The sequence below is a fragment of the Crotalus tigris genome, unplaced genomic scaffold (assembly GCF_016545835.1).
Source record: "Crotalus tigris isolate CLP2741 ecotype Arizona unplaced genomic scaffold, ASM1654583v1 scf7180000019078.1875890, whole genome shotgun sequence".
Classification (NCBI taxonomy): domain Eukaryota; kingdom Metazoa; phylum Chordata; class Lepidosauria; order Squamata; family Viperidae; genus Crotalus; species Crotalus tigris.
The window spans coordinates 158,301-174,023 of record NW_024097364.1 but is presented as its reverse complement, the minus strand read 5'-3'; the positions used below and the strand labels follow the sequence as shown (position 1 = coordinate 174,023).

Here is a 15,723-nt window from a genome sequence, read left to right as displayed (position 1 = left end):
ACAGGTTCTGTGGCCTTAAAAGTTTGAAATTCCCAGCTCCGGACAGCATTCCTCTCTAGCATTGTATATAATTTATGGCTTATATACAGGCAATCATGGAAAAATATACCTTCATCTACAAAAGATGCTGCAAGTGCACAAATGAAAATCTATAAGCTTGTTCAAAAGACTTAAACCAGCTCGTTGGGAAACAAATATCTTCAAGCATTTCCATTTTGCTTTTCACGGTCATTTTCTTTTACCAAGCCAGAAGGAGAACTGGAACGTATATATGACTCCTGCCCTAGAAGCTTTCGGCAATTTAGGTACATAAGTCATTCTAAAGCCATTTATACCACAGCTCTTTCCTTGCTGCTCTCCTAGGCAGAAAAGGCATCTAGATGGGGACTATCAAAGAAGCATTTTAGCACCAATTTGTCCCTCTGTCTGTCTCTCTCACATATCCCCTTCTTCCAACCCACTATCCAGCTCAACACAGCTGCTTTACAGTAATTATCCAAATGGACAGTAATTGCAATTAATTCCCTAGCAGGAGTTGGGACTTAAAGCTTTACACAGGCAGATTGTGCGGGGGTGTCCCCAAAAAATCTGTAGCAGGACATCATATAAAAATGACTTCTAGGTTACTGAGATCTCAACCCTTCATCACATAAGAGTTTGCCAGGTGGAAGTACACAAAAGCTATATTATGTACTTCTGAATCTTAAAAAAATGAAGTCTCGTCACAACACAGAAAAAAACCCAGAATCCAACTAGCACAAGTGTTTCTCAACCTTGACAATTTTAAGGCATGTGGACTTCAACTCCCAGAATTCCACAGCCAGCAATGCTGGCTGTGGAATTCTGGGAGTTGAAGTCCACATGCCTTAAAATTGTCAAGGTTGAGAAACACTGAACTAGCATGAATGGGAAATTGATTCACACTCAGACAATAGCTTCTAACAGTCAATACATCAGCCACATTGTAGCCCCTCCTAGGTGATTAACGTTGCCATATAATGATGGATGCATTTGGAACATCTAGTATTCATGCATATACGAATTAGAGTACCATGCTTCAAGTTTCAGTTGCAAGCATTTATCACAAGGTTATATTAGTGCAAAAGTATAAAACCAGAATAATGTGCCATTATCTTAAACACATTTGTGCGGTTATGCACTGTGTTCCTCACAGTTTAGGTAGCATTGTCCCTTCATGCAATGGTTCGATATGGCCCATACATTAAATATGAATCCATTCTAAAAACCTCTGCTTGTAGTTGCATGGAGTTTTTTTTAATAGAGTGTTTCTACCTGCATTATTCAGAGATGCATCACACAATGTCAATAAAGGTTAGTTATAACAATCACCCTGTTTTAAATGCAGCTCAGAAGCTGGAATGGATAAAAATGATTCTTTCCCTGCTATGATTGTGCTTAAGAATCAACAGGATTCTAAATATGGATCTATAGCTGTGAGTTGAAGTCCCCTATATGCCTGGCTATTATCCTGTTTGGAATCAATTAAGGTAAAATAGAGAGGAAGACATGGGAGTTGGCTAAAGGAATCAACACTGAAAAGAGAAATCTACAACTAATTTGCAGTGATGGATTGTTGGTGTGTGCTTATAATCTTAATAATTCTTTTCAACAAAGGGAAAAGGGGAAAAAACCTTTTGAGCAATACAAAGTTTTTGCAATTACATATTATTTCTCCTCCTCTTCTTTTTTTATTTTACTTGTCAATTATGAGGTTGCATTGATCCTTTAATACTGTTATGTGTACCTGTACTTTGTTAATTAGCATTAAAATGTTAATTAAAAAGGACCTTTCTACATGCAACGATCACAGGATGTAAAGCTACTCCATATTTAGCATTAAATCAAAAGGCGCATCTATTTTCCTCTAATGGCACAGAAAAAAATGCCTTTTCTATTTTTATTTGTCTTTGTAACAGCCAATGGCTACATGTTGTCTGGGCAGTTCACTGAATGCAGCTTAAACGTATACAACATCAGACAGCGCAGCATAATATAACCCCTCTAAATATCAAGAAACAAATACACAAGAAAACCTGAATAAAATCTGTGCCATGGAAAGAACAGTTCAAATCTAGATGTTTTAAAAAACAAAGATGAAACCTTATTTATTTTCACAAGCAACTTAATCTGGCTCCAAGGTTATCATTTATGCCAGGTAAGCCTCTCTAGGTCCAGTGTTTCTCAACCCTGACAATTTTAAGGCATGTGGACTTCAACTCCCAGAATTCCACAGCCAGCATTGCTGGCTGTGGAATTCTGGGAGTTGAAGTCCACATGCCTTAAAATTGTCAAGGTTGAGAAACACTGCTCTAGGATGACTGCTCTCGTGGTCTCCGTCTCACCTTTTGGGAGGGGTATCTGAGTTGGACCATCTGAAAATATCCCTAATACCTTTTAACTCTACAGAAATGCATAAATAATCTTTATGCATTTTATTGACACTTAACTAAACTTAAGATACTGTAACATCTTTTAATAATAAATATGTTAAATATCTGATGATATTTTGTACATCATGTATGAAAGGAGACAACTCTGGTTAAATGTTTAATTTCAACATTTTAAACTAAGGCCAGAAATACAAACAAGATACTTGTGGAGTGTAAAGCAGTAGCATATATCTTACTGCATCATGGTGAACAGTCTTGCTACCACATTTTTGACCAGCTGTTGTTTCCATGCTGTTATCAGGAAGCCCCTTGTAATATGTTGTGGAACATGGACAAAGTAAAGACACTCATGCAGAGTACAGTTTTCCACCTGGAACAGTAACTTTCCAAGATGAAGGCTGACATACCCGATTCTTTATAGGGGAAACAAAAATTATCTTCTTGCCTATCACAGCTTGAATTCTCCTCTACAGAAGAGATAATGCCAACAAGTGTGAGTTTCATATTTTAAAGAGTGAGATTCCTCAGCTGAGCTGTGCAATTTTTGTAACACAGCCAGCACATGCCCTCTTCAGCAAAAGTATCTCTCCTGCTTTTTAAAACCAGCAACTTTCAAGCTAAGTGTTAAAACAATAGCCAAGCTTCTAAACCTGGGAATTCAGAGGTGACAGTTTGTTCCAGAACATTTCTATAAAAGAACAAGCAATCACTTTTGTTGATCAATTTCCTTTGCTGTGGGGGGTGGGTGGGTGGGTGGGTGGGTGGGGAGTATAAGAGAAAAAGAAGGCTCTGATGAAGCCCATCAAAGTCAAGTCAAAAAAACTGATTTTCTGGCCTCATATAAGCAAGAGCAGAAGAGACTTATTCATGAACTACATAGCCCCTGCTTCTCCTCCTCATTTATGGGGGAGAAAAAAAAATAAAGGACATCCAGAAACAATATCATAATAAGAGATGAAGACAGATGCTTATCTTCAGCCCAGGCCCTGGAGAGGTCCTTCCAGTGTCAATTCAATCATGATAGCTGACTAAAGACTGGGTCAAGATAGGGCCAATCTCAGAAGGGTTCAAACAAGGCATTCATGAGGAAGAAGCCATCTTGATGAGGAAAAAGCTTCCTCCAGGTAGCTAATGGAACTCTTGCCAGCAAGTCTCTTAGGGGCTAAGAGAAGTTTTAGGTCTTCAGGGGTGTCTGCTCAGTCAGGTTGCGCACATCTTCCAGGAATTGTTTGGGAGTCAGGATGTGGGATGAGCCTATGTGGGAGAGAAGGATTACCACAGGAATCCATCAAAGACAAGGCACTTGTGAGCAAGCAGGCTATCCACTGGCTGTGCACTTACCAATCAGCACTTCCCATTTTCCATCAGTAGCCTCCGTGACTTCATAGGCACAACGCATCTCTGACATGGTAACTCCACCAAGCACATACAGGATAAGACGGGGTCCTGTCCTGTACTCAGTTGCTGTCTTGGTCTTGTGCCAATGTCCAAAACGGGCACTGTGAGACAAAAATGGAGGAACCATCTGCTAAAAGACTGTCAGCCAGGCAATCTGGGAAAAACAGCCTTTCCTTGCATGCTAGACAGCTCCCTGGGAACATACAACACCAAAAGCTGGTCCAAGAGATGAAGGATCCCACCCTCCCAAATGTACATAGAAAGAATCAGCTCTATCGTATGCTCTTCAGCCATTCAAAGACAGGTGATGTTGCATCTACAAACCTTTCAAACAGGAGAATACATGAGTGTTCTTCAACATACTCTTAAGTGGAAAAGTAAACGTAAGAGATGAGTAAATTTTCTCCTTATCATTTAAATTTATATCTTGTCTATGTGTTAAAAATGGTGCTGCCTTATGCTTTCTTCTATTTGTTTGGAACATCACTTACCTCACAGCAGTTTGGGAACAGGGACCAGGGGCAGGGCAAGACATATAGGGCCAGACCTTCTTATCCAGTTTGTCCTCAATGGCATCCTGTGTCAAGATGAGCAAAAGTAAAAAAGATGGGTTCCCTTTTTTTCTGGTTTGATAGAACCTGGGATTGTGTAAAAGGTTAAAGAAGCCATATGGCTGATCTTGGCTGCTCAGTATGCATGTGCGGGCACAGACATTTTTGTTTGTCTTTTTCCCTGGAGGGGGGGTGGGATTCTGTTCTCAAAATTTTCATCCTGACCACAACTACTGTCTAAGCAAGAAGCCAAAGTCGTGCAGTTTGATGCCCAATAAAACTGGACTACAGAACAACATAGTAATAAGGACTTCATGGTTTATCTTTTGTCGATTTTCTATAGCAAGATCTTAATTTTTTTTCTTGTGCGATCCAGGTCACAAAGATATACAGGGTAGATGGGATTCTCAACTGGATTTGCTTCAGGACTGAAGCTGAATCCATTTTCAAGTACACAACCAACACTCAAGGCAGCCAGCTCCCTCTCCCTCCTTCTGTGTACCTCCATGACATCCTTAAGAATGGGAATCCACCGAGAGAGTTGGTAGGTAGGCTCTAACCGTACTTTCCTCACAGGCTTCAGGTTTCCGCCAGTGTCCTGCGAGTAGAAAAGCCCATTCAAAAAAATTAAAAGAGCAGGAGCCAGGCCTGTTGGAAGAAAGGCAGAAGGGGATGGACAAGATGGTTCAAGAAAGTCCAGTGCTTAGAGCAGTGGTTCTCAACCTTTCTAATGCCGCGACCCCATAATACAGTTCCCCATGTTGTGGTGACCCCCAACCACTTATACATCACCAAGTGCCAGGGGCGTGGCCAAAGAAAAGGGGGAAAAATGGCAGACAGCCTTGTTTGGTGACCCCCGTGAAATGGTCGTTCGACCCCAAATGGGGTCCCGACCCACAGGTTGAGAACCACTGGCTTAGAGGAAGATGGAATGGCTTACCTAAACAGCTCCAGTAGGACTGGCCAAGGGACAGGCAAGAGAGGAAAAGAGCAGAGAGAAGAATGAGCAGAGAGAAACATACAACACTGGCAGACTTAAATAAGAGGGATTCTTATCTTCATCAATAGGACAGCCAGAAGTTACCCTTCTTGTCCATGAACTGTCAGGGCCATTACTCAAGACTGCACTAGTGAATGGTAACTATGCAGAAACAGCACAGGCATAAGCTACCCGCCCAACAAATGTCACTAGCAGATGCGTGTGTGAAATACCTCTGGCATGATGGCGGCCCCCAGGCAGTGCATATTATAGAGGGTGTCTCTCTCCTGCTGGATGTTGGCATGCTGGATGAGCTTGGTGAGGTTCTCCTCGTTAATGCCTAAATGAAAGGAGTGCAGCTCAGACCGAGGGCTTCAGAGTTTTATAACCTTTGCCTTCCATTATATTATCCCCTGATATTGCCACATCAATTATCCACACTATTTTTTTCAACCACAATTTTAAATCTGGTGTGTTATTCTCCAGGGCTTTATCAGTTTGTATGTGGTACTCCCACAATATTTTAACATGCTCTTTACAATACTTTTTCGACTCAATGTTCCCACCAATTTTTATGGGTGCTCCAGTGAAATCTTTTTGGCACCTACGTCTTTGCTTAGAGAGGTAGTCCTCGACTTACAAGAGTTCATTTAGCGACCGTCCCAAGTCACAACATCACTGGAAAAAGTGACTTATGACCGTTTTTCACACTTACAACCGTGGTAGCATCCCCATGGTCATGAGATTTACATCCGGATGCTTGATAACTGACTCACATTTATGATAGTTGCAACGACCTGGAGTCATTTGATTGCCTTTTGTGTCCTTCTGACAAGCAAAGTCAACGGGGAAACCAAGATCACTTAATCGTGTTACTAATTTAAACAACTACAGTGATTCACTTAACAAATGTAGCAAGAAAAGTCGTAAAATGGGGGCAAAATCCACTTAACAAATTGCTCGCTTAGCAATATAAACTTTGGGCTCAATTATGTAAATTGAGGACTACCTGTAATCAGTTATGTGCAGTATTTTGTGCATGAACTGATTATATGATCTACTGTTTCTTCTGCTTCTTAACACAATCTGCTTTTTTCAGTTGTCAGTCGTTGCCTGGTTTCCCCACAAGATGGTTTTCATGTCTAAGGGACGTTAGAACTCACAGTCTCCTGGTTTCTAGGCCAGCACGTCTCTCTATGTTCCTGTCGCCATTTCAGATTTCACCACCCGGGATAGGAAGTGGATGAGCACTAACCATGAGTGGGATGGCCCTGATTGTGCCATCATAGATTTTTATGCTTTTTAAAAAATGTTCTGTACAAACAAAAATTAAAAACAGAAGCAAGAACTTTCTTTCTTTTCTGTGGTGGCTTAGAGGACCTTCAAATGGCAGTTGACACAACCACCCGAGACTTACGAGTTTGATGTAGCTAGTCAGAGAGGGGATTTAACCCCTCCTAGGAGACAGATGTCACACCCAGCAGTGTTGTGTGAACATAGTGTCCAGTTATGGGCAAGAAGCGTCCTGAAATTTCTCTTCCTTTTGAACCTTGCAAGGGATTTTTTCCCTAACCTAGGCAGCTGAGAGAGAAGTGATCCAGCAATGGTACCATTCTGGAGAAGTATGCAAAGCAGGATAATGCGAATCTTATCAAAGGCCTCCACAGTGGTATCAAGGACAATTGGCACAATACTCTTCATTGGGTTCTTGACTTTCTCCCCTTCAACATCTGCCCCTGTGGCCAGATCCTGTGAGGAGGGAGAAGAGACGCCCATCAGGAACGATCCTTTTCACCAGGGAAGACAAGGAGACACCCAAAGTAAGTTGTACTTCACTGTGAATACACAGAGTTGGGCTGCCATGGCGATTCTCTTTTGTTCTCACCTCTCCTGAATTCTTAATATGCCTACCTGTTCCAGGCCGCACAGCTTCTCTATGGTGCCCTTAAAGGCATTCATGCAGTCTTCAGCCAGATGCAAATGTGTGGAATACTACGGGACGAAAGAGGATGGTAAGAAACAGGCTGTCAACTCTACAACAAACATGGCTGCAGCCACCTTGCTCGTTCTAGGTTGCCACATGACATGGAGGGGGAACGGAGTATCTCTGTTAGCCTAAACCAGTGGTTCTCAATCTGTGGGTTGGGACCCCATTTGGGGTCGAACGACCATTTCACGGGGGTCGCCAAACAAGGCTGTCCGCCATTTCCCCCCCTTTTCTTTGGTCACGCCCCTAGCACCCGGTGATGTATAAGTGGTTGGGGGTTACCACAACATGGGGAACTGTATTATGGGGTCGCGGCATTAGAAAGGTTGAGAACCACTGGCCTAAACAATATTGTGTCCCATGGAAACCAAGGTCACTCTCTCATTTGGAAGCGGAGGGTCAGGCCTTCTGGTAGAAAGCCCGCCAAATTGCTGTATTGGGTCACATAGTTATTGCATAGCACTGGGGTGGGAACTTTTACTTTGTAATAGTGTAACTCTTTGGAGAGAATCTCAGACTTGGTTTCACTTTTGACTGTGCTGATATTTTGTATCCAATAAACATGTTCTTTGAGGAAGATTCAAGCCTCTGAGTTCTGATTTATTTGGTTCTATCGGAACCATGACACAGGCTTTTTGCAAGCATTAAAGTTTTTCCCTCCTGCCCCTCCAACGAACAAAAAGTTGCCTGTGGAAAATGAGCAAGGCAAGATCCAAGGGATGCCTGAAAAAATAGCGACAATCTGTAGTAGCTAGAAATGCCATGATCAATAAAAGTTATGCAAATGAAATTAAGCTTGTCCCTGTGACTATTCTGCACAATCTGTCCCGCTTGTACTTTTGGCAGTGCAACGGCTCCAGCCCTTTATATTATATACAGATTTTAACAACCAGAAACCTGGTTATTTAGAGAGACAGATGAGATGTGTCTGGATAAAGATTTTGGCTCATTGCAGCATGTTGAAAATGATGGTTCTGGAGATAATATAAAATGAGAGATACTTTTCTCACAACTAAATATGGTTCTCAGAAAAACAGCTTCCATGGAAGCTCAAGGAAGCAGCAGCAGTTTAGTGCAGAACATTCAGAAAGTATGAGAGTAGTACCAAGATGGGATTGGCTAAGCTTTGTGGAAATTGTAACAATGGGGACTGTAGTCTAAGATATTGTATACAATTCATATTATAAGGTACAGTATACAATCCATGTCCTGTCCCAATTCTTCTAGAGCTTAAATTTACCCAGGCCATTTAGATACACATGGATGGGTGAAGGAATTAAGCTTTTTAGTTTAGAAGTTATAAATTCATACATATTTCTATAGATTTGCAGATAAAGAACTGTGAAGACTGTACCATATCAGCTGAAATCAAAGAGCCAGAAGGTAGGGTGAGGCAAACATTCTTACTGCTGGGAAAATTATAGACCTCTATAAATGGGGAATTTTTCTTTCTCATATTGGATTTGCTGCATGAATCAGAAATATATTAGCTCAGCAATTAAACATAGATGAACATGTCCAGATCTGATTTTGGATTGGTGCAAGAGCCTATGTAGACATGCCTGTAGTTGTTTTTATTCAGCCTTTTAGTGTTAGATTTAAAGACATTTTATAACATGAAAAAATTTGCACTGTCAATGTACTCTAATTCATGCTAATTGATGGTGACTGATAATAATAATAATAAAGTTGGAAGGGACCTTGGAAATCATCTAGTCCAACCCCCTGCTCAGGTAGGAAACCCTATACCATTTCGGACAAATGGCTGTCCAGTCTCTTCTTAAAAACTTCCAGTGTTGGAGCATGCACCGCTTCTGGAGGCAGGTTGTTCCACTGGTTAATTGTTGTAACTATCAGAAAATTTCTCCTTAGTTCTAGGTTGCTTCTCTCTTTGGTTAGTTTCCATCCGTTGCTTCTTGGCCTGCCTTCAGGTGCTTTGGAGAATAGCTTGACTCCCTCTTCTTTGTGGCAGCCCCTGAGATATTGGAACACTGCTATCATGTCCCCCCTCATCCTTCTCTTCATTAAGAGAAGGATCGACTTATTTTAAATCACTTATACAACTGATTACAAGAAACAAATAATTAAATACAGGCACACGATACATTTTGTATCTTTTACCTTGTGAAGTTCTTTCTGGTATTGGGGCATCTTCTTCAGGATTTGAGAGAGGTCTTTAATGTTAGCCTAGAAAGAAGAACAGCAATTGCCCATGACAAACTCAACATAAAGGCAATCCAAGTGTTAGTAAAATTTCAGATAAAAGCAACTCTCTCCCTCATCTTACAACAGTTCCCTGCAACCTGGTTGAAGGAGCTCCTAATACTTCTAGATACCCTGAATTTAGCCCCAAGATATCTGCGGGGCATTCAGGTTAATGAATGCTGTCTTACAAGACCTACAGGCCGATGGCTCCTCTCTTTTAAGTCTGGCTAAGTAAGCTCCAAATTTCTAGAGCAGTCACTCAAGAAGCTCAAAGAAACTCAATGTTAAAACCTCAAAGGATGGAAATAAGTAATTTTCTCCAGAATTTCCATTTGTATGCAAGTTCTGTGGAGGAATGTCAGTCCCTTCCCTACACTGCCTCTTATTCTCCCAAATGACTTCAGTGTCACTTTGGCTGTTCCGCCTGAAGATTCCTCATCTTGGTGTACCCCAGTGTTTCCCAAACTTGACAATTTTAAGGCATGAGGACTTCAACTCCCAGAATTCCACAGCCAGCAACGCTGGCTGTGGAATTCTGGGAGTTGAAGTCTACATGCCTTAAAATTGTCAAGTTTGGGAAACACTGGTGTACCCCAAAGGCCCTCTTATTTTTATACCATCTATACTTCTCGATTAGCCTTTCTTGTGCACTGTGCACATAACTGTGCTTTCAAAACGTTGTCCAGAACTAATGAGATTTAGTTAAGGTTGATCTGCCTCCCTGAAAAACCAAACAGCAACGATGTTTCAGTCACTTAACTTGAGCCAAAGAAGCCTAGCTTGGAAGATGTAGAATGCATGTCCTCCCCCTCCCCCCAAGAAGTCTCTCAGGAAGGCAAATCACAGACAAGACGAAGGTCTGGCCATCCTACCTTATCTGTGGTGAGCCTTTTGCTTTCACAGAAGGTACGCAGGAGCTCAGTCACTTTCCTGTGGAAGGAGGTCATATTCAGGGCCAAATACAAACACTCATCCCCAAAGTGCAACTCTTTATCCCTCCCACAACAATAGACTCTGTGCGGCCTTCAAAGTCCAGGGCTCTCTGTACCAGAAATGGCAGTTAATTCTGGAACAGAGGGTAATGGTGGAAGCAGCATTTCTCCCCTCCCCCTCCTCTCTTCACAACGGACACCAATGGCAATCCAGATCAATTTAGGAAGAAGGGCTCCAGCAGGCTTATATTGCTCCAGCCACTTATCGTTCTGGCTGATTCACAAACTCATCAGGCAACCAGGCAGTTGTATATAGGGCTGTATGTAGGTTCTCACTTGGACACGTCTGCGATGTGCATATGGCGTAACTGCACCCAGAGGTCATCGTCCTCATCCAAGAGTACTACCTTTTCCCTGGAGTCACTGATGCCTGTGGATTCATACCTGAAGGAAAGCAACAGAGTAATATTCTGTTAGAAACATATGCTTGCTCTCTAAATGGGAAGGCACAGAATTCTTTTACTCATTCTCCCCCCCCCCCAACAACAGCTCTCACCGGTAAGTATCACTCTCGATGTTGAGCAAGTCGTAGGCCATGGCTTGGAAAGTGAGCTCATGAAGAAGTGGCGACACCAGATCATAGCTGCGGTCAACTATCAGAAGCTGTGATCGAGATTTGTCAGGGCCCTGAATGCAGCAAAAAGGGGAAGATAAAAACAAACAAACACAACTTTGTGGTTTCGGTTTGTATGCTGCATGTTTCCCTGCTAAGCGGAATCCTTAGGCACTGTCTGAAAGTCATCCACAGGACACACCCTGTATCTTAATAAATTGATGAACCATGGCAAGATTGATTTAATCTGTAATCCTATTTGGAAATAAATTCCCCCAAGCTCAGTGGGCAAATAAAAAGACAGCCACAGAGCTGCATTGCTAATTATTTAATGGCAGCCCTGCTACAGGCACTAAGGAAGAGTGGAACAGCTGAGTATTGCAGACCCAATCTCTCCTCCAAATATTGTTGACTGCGGGCAGCCTCAGTCTAGACATCTTTAATAGGGAGCTTGGTCAAAAATTTATTATTCAAACAATGCAAACCCCCTTCCAAGGGACGTAAACAATTCCATAAGCATAACGGACTTACGCTTGTGATGTCAACACAAGCAACAAAAGAGGCTAAAGGCTGTTAATTCTCTGTAGTGCAAATTCTGCTCTAGAGCCATTTGAAACAAGTCCTTTAGATTCTACTTGGACATCCCACCATCTCCACTATTCCTTTAACTGACCTAATAATGTCCTGAGTTTTAATGGTACTTTGGTTATGAGAGGATGGCAGAAGAACCCAATTTTATTTAAATGCTGCCAACTGTTTAACATCTAGTTTATGAAATTTACAAAGGCAGCAGCAGGAGCATCATTGTTACCAAGGCATTTTCAGCATACTCAGAACAGGTGTAGCACTATTGGGCCACTTTTTGGTGTTAGAGTACAATGCAATCTATCCTTTAGCCTGCAGGTGGCACGCAAATACACTGTAGAGGCCTATGGACATGAATATTCCTTTCAGTGAAAACAGTAGCGCTCCAGAGATAGAAGGTAGAACAGCCTTTCTAAAACAAACATTCCCTGGTTATGTTGGAACTGCACAATCTCAACCACACAGTTGCTAGCAGGGGGCAGCTAACATATCCAAGTACTTCTGATGCAGAAAGGTAAATAGCATCCTTTTTCATGCATTCGGGAGTTTAATGACTACTAGATAAATCATAAAAATGCATGCATGGGCTGTAGAAAATATTTATGTCCTATAAGCAATATCTCAAAATTGCTTGTTATAGATAAATCAGCTTTCAATATACTACCCCTTTCTTAAAGGAAAAGGCAGCACTTCTTCCTGTTCAAAAGCAACACACTTTCAGGTGTTGATATGAAGTCACTTTGCTTTGTACACAGAATTCTGCAACTGTTGGGTTTTCACACAATAATGTTTTGTGTTTGCTTTTCATTATGTTATCTTTTTGCCACAATAACTGATTAAATACAGAGAGATGGAATATCTGCATTGGGTCCTTTGGTTGGCAGCAATAAGAGCACTCCTCCATCTCCAAGATCACCCCATTTTGATACAGCATTCCTGTTCGTTAACACAATTGTTTAAAAACAAATTACAACCAGTGGACAGCCCTGCTTTAAAAAAATCATTCAGGCCAAAGAAGTTGGTTCAATTAATGACATGGGAAGATCTCAGCCATAGATGAGGAACAAGTTCCTTCTTCTCTTGCCCTACACAATTAGGAAATTCTTCTAATTATTACTTCCCTCCCTGTTAACATTCTTTACTGTATTTTTATTTTAAGAGGATTTCACACCAATCAACAAAAGTCAGCCTGACCTTTTCTTTATGCGGCAACTGACATACTACTATGACCATCACCACTTTAACTGAGTCCACCTATCTTACTGCTTGTTTTCCTCTTCTTCTCTTTTCTTCCACCCTTTCCAGCATTACAGATTTCTTCAGAGAGCTGGGTCTCATAATATGTCTAGAGTATGATGATTTGAACATGGCATCCACATAGAGAACCGGTTGTTCACATATTTGAATCCCACCATTGGTTTTGGCTCAAGATTACATTATGGAAACTGGTTGGCTTTCTTCTTCTTTTGGCTTAACATGGAACTTACACATAAGCGGTTTGCAATCTGTTTCACAGTCACCACCTGGTCATATCTTTGAGCAACTCCACTTCCTTTAACAATAACGGACTACTTTTGCTATACCTTTCCTAACTACAAAAGCAATTCCATGGTTTTCATGTTTTAAGTAGTAAACAGCATGAGCCTCTCACTCAAAATGTGGAGTTTCAGTCTATCTCCATTCGCTGATGTTGCCCATGATGTCATTCTCTAGTAGTTTCACTTTTTCACTGTGTTGAGCTTTCTCATATTTTTATGTTTCATGTCCCCACCATAATTCTGTCTCTGCAGCTTTGAATTTTCTTTTCCTGTTTGACAAAATCAGCAACTAGACTTCTTTAATCTAGCCAAGCCATCAACATCCTTAGTACTCTATAAGATCCTTGTTTTTTTCACAGTAGTAAGAAAAAACAATAATAAGTTGATGGCCCAACCTGAGGGGCCATCACCTGGCATTATATTGTTAAATCATTTTATATTTTTATCCATGTTTTTTTCTTGGATTATCATTGCTTTCTCTGGTGCAGTATGAAATTATGCTTTTGCCATTGTCATTAAAGTGATCATCTGCCTCCAGCATCTTTATTTAGCATTATAGGTTCTTGCTTTCTTTAGCTGGACAGCTGGGATTCATTCATGCCCTGGGTAATGCTTCAGGAAATATATATCCTTGGCATTCTTTGCTCATCCCATCCCAGAAATATTCCCCACTGCCGTGGTGAGGCACCACAGCAGGACTTGGGCAGGACATGTATCTAATCGTAAAAATCAATAGTTTGTTAGCTAACTAGATATGTGGAAAACCTGGAGGACTTCCCACCACAATTTGTTTAGAACTGAAATGCAACAGTGAAAATTTATCCAAATAGTGTGCTTCAATCTTGTCTCTATAGACCATTTTTCTGATCACTGTCTGATTTCCTGGCTTCTTGCTCACCTACTAGAAATGCCACTTGGAGAAAGTGATGCTGCTGAATAGTAAATCGGGAAAAGGGTTAAAGCAGAACCATCGTACATAGATAGTACTATTCCAATTAAATAGTTAACCTGCAGTGAAAGAGACTGCAGACATCTTTCCCTGTGATCTTGGTCCTTAGTGCATGTCTAAACTTGACTTGGAAAGAACTGTCCAGCTGCCAAATAGCCTCTCCTGAAGACCTCTGTGAAAAGCATCTTGACAATGCTTGGCTGGGCATCTTCACTTCCACTTAAACTAAATACACTGTTAATAATCAAGGATAATATTTGGAAGATGGATTCTGCCAACTTGTCATCAGAGACTAAATTCTTCCAACTAGAGATGAAAGACTAGAAAATGGTTACTTCTTACACCCGATCTCTTCATTCTAAATGACACAACAGTCTTTGCAATCTTGTTCCACCCACTGGCCTGCTCTTTAATATTCTGGAATGCTCTGGGATTGCTCACCTCTCCCATGGTTGGGTTGTCTGCTTTGAAGGCATTCAGTTTCACCAACACTGCATGGGCCAATTGGAAACAGTCTTCTGAACCACTGTAACCACAAACACATAGTCATTTAGAAACAGGGCTTCTGCCATTCTGGAAGGGAGACCAAGCAAAACCAATGCCTGGACAAGGCAAAGAGTGTCTTGCCTCTTGCATTTCTTGGCCCACTTTCTTACACACGTACACTGTAAGAAACTCTGCTTTCAATCCCTGGTCACAGAGATGTGTCCAGGAGGGATCAAGGGAGGCTCAATTGATGAAACTATGCCCCACATGATGAAAGCATCAGATCCTGCAGATGAGCTGGTCTGGCAGCAGACATCCATTATAAGAAGTAGGCCGGTCCTTGCATCAACTAAAAGCAGCAGGATGCTTCATTGCATAATAGATAGGTGTGGCCTCCAAATATGCTCCACAATTGTACTCCCATGTTCTCACGTGTTATGCCCCAATATTATACTCAAGTATTATACTCCCATGTTCTCAAGTATTATACCCCAGTCATTCTCTTTATAGGGTTTTTATACAGAATACTGGTAGAATATCAGTTTTCCCCTTCCTCTTTCCTTTGTACTAACTTTCTATAGCGAATTGAAGGGTATTCCTTGAGGGTGTCACACAGTGTGGCAATCTGCTCCGCCATCCTCTCTAAGTGGCTGTTTTTATCTTCCCTGCAGTAGGGGCTGAAGAGGTGGTGGAAACTCTGAACGCTGTCCAAGGTGTACACCTGAAGAGAAGGAAAGAGGAGAGAAGAAATGGAGAAAACAATGGGAGTGTTATATTAGTGATCTATGAGGAAGGAAGTGTAAACTCATACAGTGCTCTGGTAACATTTTTTTTTCCACAATAGTGGTGCCCAGTTCCTTAAAAATAGTCTGTCATAAAGCAGATTTATTTTTAAAACTACGGAGGTACAATATTTCATTAAATGCTGCCAGTTTCTTTGAAAACGTTGTAAGTAACATTGTGTTCTCTGGTTCATCTAATCTTAAAAGAATCTTGAATCAAAGTTTTAAGGACTTTCTTGCTTGATGTGTTGGGAGTAATCAAAATGCTGAGTGGGTGGAGGGCAAGTTGATAGAAAAAGATAGGAGA

At 41.3% G+C, this 15,723-nt stretch overlaps 1 protein-coding gene across 2 annotated transcripts in view; it reads right to left on the bottom strand.

Annotated features, from left to right (window-relative positions):
* Window positions 1–2,555: 2,555 nt before the first annotated feature.
* The window catches only part of STXBP2 (syntaxin binding protein 2), a 37,506-nt gene continuing 24,338 nt past the window's right edge, over window positions 2,556–15,723 (bottom strand). Inside the window, exons 7-20 of one of the 2 annotated variants that reach the window (XM_039359515.1) lie at window positions 15,207–15,355; window positions 14,590–14,674; window positions 11,020–11,150; window positions 10,800–10,907; window positions 10,404–10,461; window positions 9,448–9,513; window positions 7,251–7,331; window positions 6,950–7,088; window positions 5,573–5,679; window positions 5,301–5,319; window positions 4,863–5,008; window positions 4,301–4,386; window positions 3,753–3,910; window positions 2,556–3,665 (exon numbers count right to left, since the gene is read on the bottom strand). In XM_039359515.1, coding sequence (XP_039215449.1) covers window positions 3,586–3,665; window positions 3,753–3,910; window positions 4,301–4,386; window positions 4,863–5,008; window positions 5,301–5,319; window positions 5,573–5,679; window positions 6,950–7,088; window positions 7,251–7,331; window positions 9,448–9,513; window positions 10,404–10,461; window positions 10,800–10,907; window positions 11,020–11,150; window positions 14,590–14,674; window positions 15,207–15,355 — 1,413 coding nt within the window. In that variant the 3' untranslated portion in view covers window positions 2,556–3,585. The remainder of the gene's footprint in view (window positions 3,666–3,752; window positions 3,911–4,300; window positions 4,387–4,862; window positions 5,009–5,300; window positions 5,320–5,572; window positions 5,680–6,949; window positions 7,089–7,250; window positions 7,332–9,447; window positions 9,514–10,403; window positions 10,462–10,799; window positions 10,908–11,019; window positions 11,151–14,589; window positions 14,675–15,206; window positions 15,356–15,723) is intronic. The other variant, XM_039359516.1, reaches the window with a different exon arrangement.